This window comes from Grampus griseus (assembly GCF_964374135.1).
Source record: "Grampus griseus genome assembly, chromosome: 7".
Classification (NCBI taxonomy): Eukaryota; Metazoa; Chordata; class Mammalia; order Artiodactyla; family Delphinidae; genus Grampus; species Grampus griseus.
This window is the reverse complement of record NC_139001.1, coordinates 29414969-29427654: the sequence shown is the minus strand read 5'-3', so window position 1 is coordinate 29427654 and position 12686 is coordinate 29414969. Positions and strand designations below refer to the sequence as shown.

Below are 12686 nucleotides of genomic sequence, written 5' to 3'. Positions count from 1 at the left end.
ACTTATTTTTAGTTTCAATCAAGTAACAGTACTGTAATTGTGTGGTCTGATTTTCAACACACCCCTTAAATGGGTTGGTGTTTATACAATGTAGCTTTAGCAGATCTTGATCATGGCTCAGTTTAATTTCTATGTAAAAGTTTTTTGTTCTTTATTAATCTAATCTGTAGGAAGAGTTTATCACTTTCCTTCTTGGAAATTGAGGTGTTCTTTTTTGGTTGAGGTACATAGAAATATGTAGAATTAGAAAAAAAAATTATAAAGCAGCTCTTTGCGGTATATATGGAACATGAATGCAACCATTTTTTTTAGCACCATTCTGGAAACGTTGGCCTGAAGTCATCCCAATATACAGACAGTTGATTATTTGATAAAGCAGGTACCAAATATTATAGATGAGATGTGTGTGTTAACAATCCCAAGTCCCAGTTTAGCACAGCTATACTTTTAGGGTAGGAGATGATGGCAGTCATGCATTCACTATTTTAGACTTTGAAGTTTCCTTAGAGATCCTATAATCCAACAATCTTGGTTTTTGTAAGGGAGAAAACTTGTTCCACAATGTTAGGGACTTCTCGAAGGACTCAGAGACAATAAGAGTCAGGTTAGGAGTTGGATCTCCTAATTTCTGTTACCTGTTCATTCATTAATTATTTGTTCATTAATTCAACCAACAAATCGCTCCTGGGTGCCTGTTTAGTTCAGGCATTCTTCCTTGACTGAGGGTATAACAGCGAGCAGAGTGAAAAAGGCCTAGTTAACACTCGAATGACCTATACTGAATCGGAAAGTCCATGCTAGTTGGAAGAAATCCCCTTTCCAAAGAAGCTACAAATTAATGGTAGCTTTTCCAATAAATTCTATAATTTTCAGAGGTCTGTTGTCATTATTTTGAAATGGTACATAACTTGGAAGAATGAAAAAATCTCTTTGGTTAGAGAAATTAGGGACATCATGACTTTTATTTTTTAAACGATTAAAGGCCCAGTGAATAATTTCTCAGTGCCATGAAATGTGCTCAGAAGTTTGAAGATCATTTTTCTAAAGTGCTAATTTAAAAAATAGGTGTCACTTTGTATAAGAGTAATTTTGTAGTGTCTTGAAGAAACCGCAAAGAAGTTCTCCTTTTCCTTCCTCCTCTTCTTCTTGCTATGTGGTGGTCTTAGCTGCTTACTGGTTTGATATTACTGCAGAACTGTGTTTCTAATTGCTACATTCTGATAATTTCATAAACATATCTAGTATTTAGAAGGACCACGGTTATCATCTCTAAAGGTCCCTGTGTTCTATGTATGAAGGATCCCATGATTGCACAGAACGTTGTTTTCTGATCAGTACAGAGAAATGACAACGTCAAATGCCTTTTCCTTTATAGGGCCGTGCAGGTTCTGTGGAGGCCTTGGGTCTCAGGTCATCCAGCAGATACCGTACATGCTCAGACTGTGTCAACACAAGAGAAAGGAATGGTTAGGCTCCTCCTGGTAGGGTAAAAAGGAGGAGGAGAGCACACAAAAGACAGCTGTAATTGTTCTACAAAAATCTTACTCTTTACTAAAACAGCATAAAATCGCTGTTCATGCTAGTATTTGCATAACTAAATTTTAGGACAAATATCTATAATTCACAGTAAAAACATTTAAGGAAATTTTGCCATTTGCAGCAACATGGACAGACTTGGAGGGCATTATGCTAACGAAGTAAGTCAGACAAAGACAAATATTGCATGGTATCACTTATATGTGGAAGCTAAAAAATACAACAAACTAGTGAATACAGCACAAAAGAGGCAGGCTCACAGACACAGGGAACAAACTAGTGGTTACCAGTGGGAAGGTGGGTCAACATAGGGGCGGGGGAGTGGGAGGTACACATTGTTGGGTGTAAGATAGTCTCAAGGATGTGTTGTACAAGCTGGGGAATATAGCCCATATTTTTAATAACTGTAAGTGGAAAGTAACCTTTAAAAATTGTATAGAAATTAAAAAAATAAAACTAACTGCATTAATACAAATAAAAAAGAAATGGAAATTTTAAATAAAAATGAAATAATCTTTACTTTTTGTTAAAAATCATTTCTTTATCTAACCTTCATCTATTTTTTTGGGTTTTTTTGCTTCTCATCCAGTCTTCAGCCATTAATTGAATGAGTGAAGGAAAGTTAAATCTACAGGTTTTCACATGTGGAAAGGCCTTTTCTTAGTGTCTTTGCTGGTCTCATGCCGTTCTCTCCTGCTGCTAACATTAATTACTTTGCAGATGGCTCTAATTGACCCAGTAAAAGAGCCAGTATCTGTGTTAAGTCCTTCTCAAGCCCTAAAGACTTTGCAGCTTCTGAAGACACAAACGCAGTGCTTGCTCTGAGCTCTTCCAAGTGTGAGTTCCTGGTCCTAGAGTGCCCTTTCCTTCAGAAGTTCCAACTCCTCTGCTTAAATCTGTGTACTGCCTGGTCCCAATCCTGCCTTTTAAACACCATCCACCCGTGACTTATGCCCTGGCCACTGGACTTCTATCCATACCCTGAATATCCTCCCTGGCTGTACATCCTAGTTCCTGTCTATGTGACCTGCTCTTTCCTGCCTGTATTTCCCTGTCTATACTCTGTCCTGAACCTGCCCTGGCCCTGCTTTCCTGATCATCTTAGTTGAAATTAATTTTCCCTTTGGGGCAGCTTGATGGTTTACTATTTATGTTATTAGGGTACGTGCTGTCCTGTCTTATTTTAGCTGTGAGATTATAGTCACCTTGAGGGTGGGGATTGCATTTTGTTTCTTTTTCTGTCCTCACCCCAACCTCCATGTAAGGGGACGGAGGCAGCCGGGCCTGACCACTGCACCCAGCGAGGTTAGTGGTGGTTGTCAATGCCTGTGACTCTTTTCCTGGGCCTGAAATTAGTCATTAATTAATTAGTTAATTAATTCATCCCCTTCCTAAAGAGCTATGTTTCTCTTCCTTGAAAAAAATATAGCTTGTATTGTGGTTCCTCATTTTCAAAGGCAAAAGTATGTTCATTGTAAAAACTTTAGGAATTATGGGTAAACAAAGAAAGAAAATAAAAGCCTTTGAAAGTTCTACAGGAAGCGATAGCCTACTGTTATATTTGTGTGTATATCTCTGCAGATTTTTTTTCTATATGTGAATATACACGTATAAACATACTTGTAAAAAGTTACCGGACAACATCATAACATTCTCTCATTAGCTTTTTTCAATGAATGATGTGAACATCTTTCCCATGTTTCCAAGCGTCTGTAATGTAAAAGCACATTTAAACCTACTCGCATCTACATCACCTGCCGAGATAGCTGTGTGTGTGTGTGTGTGTGTGTGTGTGTGTGTGTGTGTGTGTGTTTATTTGCTCTTGTCTAGCTATTTCCTCAGGAAACCTTTATAAGTAGCTCTTATAAGATTATAAAAACTTATGGATTTAAGGTGAACATGCTTTCAGGGATTGATGGCTATTGGTAAATTGTCCCATAGAAAGACATATTAATTCATTTTCCCCACAGTAATGTGTAAAGTGCCAATTTTTCTACACTCTTGCCAGATCTAGCTACTATTACTCATTTTTTATTTTCTGAACTGATGGGGGAAAATGGTCTCGTATGGCTCTTTTAATTTACAGGTGTTTTATTACTAATACAATTGTAGATTTGTGTATGACTGATCACCGTTAGTATTTCTGTTTTCTTTTTTCTGTGAATTGCATTTCGTACATAATATTTTGTGAATCATCTGCCCATGTTCTTTGCCTACGTTCTGTTGGGTTATTTGTTTTTATTTGTTTTTGTCTCCTTATGTCAAAAAATAGCAGCCCTTTGTTTTTCATATACTTGTTTTTTCTCAGTTTGCCTTGCAATTGTTTATGGTATTTTAAAATTTAACTTATGGAAATTTAAAAAACTTATATAGTCTTATCGATTATTAAAAATTATTTCTGGGTTTAAGAGCATACATAAAATGGTCTCTGCTTCCTAACATTCAACTATATTTTTATAGTAAGTTTATTTTAAAATATACATTCCTTTAAAGCATATATTATTATTTGGTGTAAGATCTGATGTAGGGATCTAACTTTCCCAAAATGTTTAGTCACTTGTCCCAAACCTATTTATTCTCTTCTTTACCAATTTAAAATGTCATTATTTCCATATATTACATTTTTTATATGACCTTGAATCTCTGGACTTTCTGTTCTGTCCTTTAGGCTGTCCATCTAATCAGGCCAGTGCTCTGTATTTCATTTACTGTAGTAGTAATATGAGGTCCTATTGTTACTCCTCTTTTGAAAAACATGTTTGGGTTGTCATAAACATTTATTCTTTAAGATGAACTTTAGAATAATTTCATCAAGTTAAACAAACTTTCTGAAATTTTGTTTGGAATTACATTAATGTTACAGAGTACATGTACATCTATACATATATGTGTAAATACCTGCATGCCTAATTACGTATATAACGTTTGTTGCCACTGTTGTCATTGTTAGTAGAAACTTTTCCCCTGGATTATTTCTAGGTTATTTTTGCTTGTGCACATAGAAATGTATTTTGCTTTTGCATATATATCTTATAACTGGCTAGCTTACTTAATTCTTATTATTTCTGGTAGCTTTCCCATTCATTTCCTTTTTACACTTTTGACTATTTCATGTATACCTGGGAAGGATGGACACTGTATAAACAAATGTACACTTTTTCTCTATAGACTGAAAAATGAAAGAAGTAGGGAGCTCTTGTCCTGGGAGATGGCAAAAACTAGACTTGGAGGAGAGTTTTTTTCTTCGAGACAAAGTTACCAGAAGGCAAGGCTGATAATAGATCCATATCTATTTCTCTACGATTTTACTGCATGTAAAGCCTGGTTTGATAATAGTATAAATAAATATTGGGCAGATCAGAAAAGAACCTATATTAGCAATATTCAACAAACTATAATATTCATTCTTAGCTTTGAAAATGGTGCACCAAAGCATTTCAGTTCTGCATAACTGTGTTCAAAAGATATGCTATCTTTATTTGGATCCAGTTTTCCCTGTGTTTAAAATTGTTTTTGTTTCATGACATATGGGGGTAAAGTTACCCATTTGTGTGAAAGTAACTACAATTCTATCATAGAAGAATCTCAAAATTACTGGTATACTTATAGAGATGCTGGCAGCCATGCTAGGAATGTGTTAAGCCACTTCAAGTGGTATGGCTTAAACGCTGGGGAGGAGAAATTAGACATCTTTTATTTTTGTGTAAGTAAAAATGTCTCTATTGACGCTACTTCCTCAGAGAGGAACTCATATTTGGCTCCTCTTATCAGCTGATCCCGTGGGGGTCCTCAGCTTTTACATTACCTCAAGTTCATCCCTTATTTCTCCCCTAATTCCTCTTCTCTCTACTGCCCTATCTATTAACTTGCAGCCCTGCCTATGTTTCCTATTCTTAATATATTTGAGTGTTCTTCACTGTATTATGGTGCATGGGCCATCACTTATGAGTCCCTACACATTGAAGTACTGCAACCTCTTATGTGGTTTAGGAGCTCATTAGATTCCTGTCGTGACCCTCAAAGAAGCGTACATCTCTACAAGCTGCCTGTGCTGGGAGTAGTCTCCACCTCCGGCTCTGTTCCTATGAAATATGCCCACATTCCCCAGCCCTTGCCTACCGTGCCATCTTTGTTTGACTTAACACTAAGCCTCAATTCAACCTATAATTACTTTCACCCACTTAATGTATCATTTCTACTCTCTTAAATGTCAACCTCTCCATGTCTACAATCTTTGAACGCAGCTTTAAATCTCTTATTTTATTGTCTGCACTCAAAGGAGTGTATATTTCCTAGCTGAAATAACTTTTGGCATACAAATTATTTTAGGTGGGATGAGTCTAACTTTTTCTTAAGACTTGAGAGAAGTGGTGGTTGAAGAATCATCTTACTTTTTAAGTCTGTTGTGTTCAAAAAGGAAAGAAGGGCTTCCCTGGTGGTGCAGTGGTTGGGAGTCTGCATTCCGATACGGGGGACACGGGTTCGTGCCCCGGTCCGGGAGGATCCCACATGCCGCGGGGCGGCTGGGCCCGTGAGCCATGGCCGCTGAGCCTGCGCGTCCGGAGCCTGTGCTCCACGTTGGGAGAGGCCGCGGCAGTGGGAGGCCCGTGTGCCGCAAAGGAAGAAAAAAAAAAAAAAGAGGAAAGCCATGTAAGGACAGTAGGATAATAGTAAAGTTACAAGCTTCTGCTTGTATGAATGTACTAGTTTAAATTCTGTGTCTCTCCTCATTACAACTTAGAGTAATTATTTAATGAATTAAAATAGGTATGTGTATAAAAGGAAAAATGTGAAGCTTCTAGTGGGAAGAGGGGGCAGGCGTGGTCCAACGCTGTCATCCTTGCTGCCCCATGAAGTGGAGAATCTCCATAGTGCTCAGCACTTTTTGTCACTAAATGAATGAATGTGTTACCAAGCCAGATCCTTGGACTCTTTAATCAACAGAAATTGGTAAGAGGGCAGATGACCACATCTTGTGGTCCAATGTTTGCCATTCCTAGTAGTCTTCCTTAGAGCTCAAGGCCCTGTTCTCTATGTCGTCTCATTCTGAACAATTTAATTTGCTTGATTAACCCACTCACAGACTGCCATGACCGGGATTGTCCAAAAGAAGGAATATAGTTCTTTCTTTAAAGTAAGGGATTCAAGTTATCGTCCAAAAAACTAGAAGTCATTCACTCTTCTTGGTTAATGACTTTTCCAGGCACTAGGGATTCTTGATAAGTTACTTTTCCAATTACTCAGATCCTTGGCTTTTCCATAATGAGCCTCCTTGGTGGAATGTAAGCTATAAACTTTTGGAGTTTTGACCACCTGACTATTCATGTACCTTCTTTCATTAGACACATAAATCTCAAACTCAAGGACTACAACAAATATTTGTATAGGCAAAACTTCTCTCTTTGTGTGATTTTCCAATGCCTAGATCTTATAGAAGTCCTCTTTGTATATTTGCTGATGATTCTGATATTCTTTGAACATAAATTTCTAAAACGTTTTTTGTGATAGATGCTGGAATTAGAAACATTTAGACCATGTTTTAATAGTAAAGATGAAATCTGAGAATTAACACTGTAATATTTTGTCTCTTACCCACATTATGGTCTAATGCCATTTGAGTGGCTTTCCTAGGAAGCTCTTCTCCAGTCAAGATGTAGGAACCTAGGCTGCATTCACCTTGTAGCTATGCCATCTAGGGCATGTGGCTTCCAGGGCATGTGACTGCCAGGGTTCCAGGGAAGAGAGAGCTTGGATAATCAAGCATGGATTTTAATGGTCAAACTGGAAGAATAGATATTACTTCCCCCCATATCTCATGAGCCAAAATTCAATCTCTTGACCCCAACCTAACTGCTCTGAAAGCTGTGAAATATAGTCTTACTGTTCTAGGAAGGGGAAGATGCAATGGGATTTGGTGGACACTCAGCATTATTTCTGCCACAGTCCCCTTCATTGATCTGACTCTTGGCTCATTTGCCATGTCTTAATAGTCTTGCCATTCTCCTGCTCTTGGAGTTCAGCATCATTAAGGTGCTTATACTTGTTCTTCATATGCTGAGTAAAATCACATTGTCTAGTTCAAGTTCTTTTCACTACCTTTGTGATGTAGATTCACCGTGAAGGCGGTGAGCAAGAAGGTTCCGTAACAATAATCAAAAGAGAATTTTCTTATTCCAGTTCTTGCACTCTCTTTCACCTTGCTTTGAACTTCCATCCTACATTTATCTCCTTACCTCCCAAGGCCACCTCTCTTTCACCAGATAACCTGCATGAGACGGACTGTAGTAGCTGGGGTGTAAGCTTTTCTGTAACTTAAATGACTAGAAAAAGGATGTTTATTTCAGAACTTAGGATGTTCAGAAATTCCTTTTCATCAGTCCTCCCAAGTTATCAGACAACTCAGAACCAAACACCCAACTGGCTGATCAAGAAAGTACAATGACTATTTATACTCGGGACCATAATTGCTAAATAGATCAGTATTGGCATGTTAGAACATTGTATTTTCAACAGGAAGTTCTACTAGGGAAACTACAGAGAGCAGACGTGGAGGAAGGACCTTGGAGAACATCTGCAGGCGGAGATTGCCAGACAACTCATCTTCAGGCCTACAGAGATACAGATGACCTGTTCCTTTTCTGCAGGGTGGAGCTGGAGACACACCACCACACGATTAGCTATTCAGTTCTTCCTTTCTAGCGTTACTTGCCCCTCACTGAAAAGTCTCATTTCAAAATTACATTAAGACTTTTGTAATTAGATTACATTTCAGTTGACATTAATTCACTTTCAGGAAGATTACAATAATATTCTAGAATGAGATGGTGAATCTCATACATTTGTACTGATTTGCTTAGTTTCAGTTTCAGAGAGTTGCATTCTTCATCCCCATTTCCCAGCACATGGTATGGGCCTGGCGTATAGTGGATGTTGGTAGATGTTTGCTCACTCAGCAAATGTTGATTAAGCATCTGCTATGCACTAGGCGTTATGCCAGGTGCTGGGGACACTGTGATAAGTGAAAGAAACAGTTTTAAGGGAAGAATGGTCAGACAGGAGGGAAGGATGGTGCAAATGGGGATGCGGTGCTATTTATAGGAGGTGGGAGAGTAGAGTGTCTCTGTGAAAGGGAGGATATGGTCTTATGTCTATCTCTGTCTGTCCTAGAAAAGTAGCTATTTTTCTTCTTTAAGATTCTCAGGGCTTCCCTGGTGGTGCAGTGGTTAAGAATCCGCCTGCCAATGCAGGGAACACGGGTTCGAGCCCTGGTCCGGGAAGATCCCACATACTGCGGAGCAACTAAGCCCGTGCGCCACAACTACTGAGCCTGTGCTCTAGAGCCCGCGAGCCACAACTACTGAAGCCCGCGCACCACAACTACTGAAGCCCACGTGCCTAGAGCCCATGCTCCGCAACAAGAGAAGCCACTGCAATGAGAAGCCTGCGCACCGCAACGAAGATTAGACCCCGCTCACCGCAACTAGAGAAAGCCCGCGTGCAGCAATGAAGACCCAACACAGCCAAAAATAAATAAAATAAAATAAATAAGTTAAAAAAAAAAAGCTTCTCAAATGCGGGAGATATTAGAAATAGGTACGTCCATGGTGGGGAAAAGGCCCTTGAAAAGAGAGAAATACGATAATTAAAGTGACCTTTATCCGTTTGGTAGTTAATGGTTAGAATATTTTTATCTGCTTTTGTAATTACAAACGAAAGTAGGGGTCTAAAATACCTTGTTTTCAACTGTTAGACATGCTCCAGTGATGGTGTGGTTGAGAATTTTGAAAATAATGAATGACCTGTAGAGAGAGGTAATTAAAATGCAGTTAGTGCAACCTCCGTGCCTCTTGGTGTTGTGGAAAGATTCCTCAGAGAAATGCTGCCAACAACAACCCTGTTTATGTACATTCGCAGTGCTGACTTCATTAACTAGAGCTGAAAGAATTTTCTGTATCTTCTCAGGTGTTCTCAAGTATAGAGAGCTAAGAACTCTCATTATTTTTACGATTATTGAGATTTTGAAAAGGGAATGAGTAGACGTACCATAATTAGTTTCAAATGTAGAATCATCAGTAGACACACGTTTGATTAGTAATTTCAGTAGGAAAACCTGTCCAAGGTACAAGCACCTGCTTTATTTCCATGTTGTAAAGGTTGTCCTTCTGCTCACACAGGAAACCAGGCTGGACCAGGCACACACGTGGCTCCCAGTTATTCTGTTGACTGGGTCCAAGCCTCCTCCAGCCCTCCGCACTGGGTCATTTTAGAACCACATCAGGTGCAGTTCTCAAAATGATGTGAAATCATTGGGTCCTCCCATCCTTCTGTTAAAGAAGCAGTGTCAAGTTTTCCTAATAAGAAAACCTACTACTCGGCAGAATTATAGAAAATAGAATGTCAGAGCAAGAGGGACCTGAGGCATCGTCTGCTCCAACCTTTTTGCAGAAGAGGAAATCTAGGCCTATATGCAGGGCACACATCCAGCTCATCGTAGAACCTACTGTTGTTCTTCAGTTACCATTAGGGTTAAATGGGTTCTACCTTTATAGTCCTTAGAACAGTGGCTGGGATGTAGTAAGTGTTCAGTCCATGTGAGTGATCTCTTATAATCATTATTTCTAGTGGCAGAGCCCAAACAGGAACCCGGATGCCCTAACAATCCAGAGCTGCCTCGGAGGCACATATTCTTATTTCCCACGTTGTATAGGGAGAAATGTGTTGGGAGAAGCTGAGTTAAAAATAGTGACGGCCGCAGTGCCCGTTACTGGGCACATCCTCAGCGCTGAGTTCTCATGTGGATGCTTTCATTTAATCCTCTTGGTGTGTATGAGATTCACACTCTTTGTTGTCTCCATGTGACTCACGTAAAGGCTGAGTTGGGTAACTTGCCCACAGTCACACTGCTAACAAGGAGCTGGGCTAGGTTTTAAACCCCACTCCGACTTCACAGTCTATATTCTTAACTGTTATTCTTTATTCCAGGAGTTAGCAAATTACGGCCCGTGGGCCAAATCCAGCATTCCTGTTTTTGTACAGACCTCAAGCTAAGAAAGGTTTTTACACTTTCAGATGGTTGAAAAAAATTAAAGAAGAAAAATTTCCTGACTGGTGAAAATTATGTGAAATTCAGATTTCAGTGTCCCTAAATGAGGTGTTGTTGGAGCACAACCATACTGCCTGTGGCTACTTACGTGATAATACAGCAGAGTTGAGTAGTTGTTATAGAGACCCTGTGGCTTGAAAAGCCTAGAATATTTTCTATCTGGTCTTTTCTCTGTACTCTTCCTCAACGATTGTTTTGAGATTCCAATTGTTTAGAGCGTAACTGTGGGATTTATAGAGAGCCTGTCTTCTCCCGTTACCTGCCTTTTTGTTTGTTCCATATTAACATATCAATCAAATGACGAATGTGTGTATAAAAGGAGTTCATCTTTAAATTATTTGTATTTTATCTTTTTTAACAGACGGAGGAATGATTTGTTGCTGGATAACATTTGAGACTCTTGATGATAACCTGTTCTGTCCTTACTGTGGACCGGAGTGCTTTGCGGTGTACAAGCTCTCACATCCATTTATTGAGCTGGTTATTTTTAAACCTCCAAGTGTCTTAGATGTGGAAATCACTCTATTTTCTTTCCTTTGTAGTGGTTTGCTGTCTTCTGATTATGTGGAGATTCACTATGAAAATGGGAAACCACAGTACTCTAAGGTATGGTCAATAGCACATGGACATCCTGTAGTATAAATATACTTAATCATAGAACTGTTCATTGCACACTTCATTGTTTTGTTGTCTATCTCACTAAAATCCTCTGGCTTCTTATACAAGGCTATTATTTTTAAATTTAAAATAAGTTTAGGAGAAATTGATTAAAATTTACAAATGTTTGAGATAACGTTAGAGACTCCAGCCAATAAAGAAATGATCATTGTTTTGGTTATACATACAGTATCTTATGTAAGTGAACGGTATCAAGAGCTCTCCAGTTCCATGGCAGCACTAGGCTCATGGGCAGAGAAATTGAATGATCAGACTGGGTGGGCTGTTAGAGTGACTGTTTAGTCCAAGGGACCTTGGTACCCATGAAGGGCAGAGGACAGATGGGGAAAGGAAGATGTCGGGAACATTCTCCCTCTCAATCTTCACAACAATTCTCTGAGGTGGGTATTATTATTCCTGTTGCTCAAAGGAAGAAATTGAAGTGGAAAGAGGACACATAAGCCTCCTCAAGGCCACCAAGCATTGTAATATAAATGCAGTGGGGTGCTTGATTTCTTTCATTTGGAGGTTCACTGTTCTCTTCCTGGAAGATCAATAAGGAAAAGTGGGTTTAGATGAAAACAAGAGAGAGAGATTACCTGTATGTAAGGAACACAGTTGCTCTCCACCAGTCCGGGTGAAAATCCCTGGAATGGCTGCATCCAGAGACTCTGATTTGTAAGAAGGCCACAGAGTGCCGTTGAGCCTAAGCAGCGTCCATGGGTGCCATGGGAGTGGGACACAAACAGGGAAACAAACAAGGGGGGAAACAGTACTGGGTTGTTTCCTGGATTGCTAATGAGCGCTGGCACAAAAGTGGACCTTCCATGTGTGGGTTTGTTGGGTTGTACAGTCTGGTAACCTGGGCTTGTCAGTCTGATAACCTCTTAACAAGTATTTATAGGTGGTATGAACTGAGATTACTGCCATGAGGGGTCATGGCATTTCTCCGGATTTATAACTGTCCAGCTAACAGTTGGGACATTTGTAGTTTGATGTGCATTCCAAACCTTTGAACTTTATGCCCTAGATTAAGAACTTCCATCTATTATTCTTACTAGTCTGTCAGTTCTCGCCTTAGGCTGCATCTGGGGGGTTGTTGAATCTCCTTAAAAGTTAATGCTGTGGAAAGTGAACAGAAATGCTAAATCAAGCACGGGAACAGTGCTGCCTGGCATTTGTACGAAACAAAGCTTCTGTCAGCTGTGCCAGTGCTGTGAGCACTGCAGATGCTGAATCATGAGTCTGGAGAAGAGAAGATTGCCTGAGACCTTTACAGACTCAGCAAATGAACCACCTTTTCAGGCTGCGGTAACCTGATCCAAACTTCTCACAAGAAGGTTTTTTTTTTTTTTTAAAGAAATGAAATAGGTAATTGGCCTTCAGAGGT

At 39.4% G+C, this 12686-nt stretch overlaps 1 protein-coding gene across 2 annotated transcripts in view; it reads left to right on the top strand.

The window, feature by feature from the left end:
- Window positions 1-12686, top strand: part of ADAM23 (ADAM metallopeptidase domain 23) — a gene marked incomplete at both ends in the record, with an annotated part of 161994 nt that overhangs the window by 76978 nt on the left and 72330 nt on the right. For both annotated transcript variants that reach the window (XM_082658689.1, XM_082658690.1), the window contains one exon: window positions 11182-11245. In XM_082658689.1, the coding sequence (XP_082514815.1) occupies window positions 11182-11245 (64 nt within the window). The remainder of the gene's footprint in view (window positions 1-11181; window positions 11246-12686) is intronic.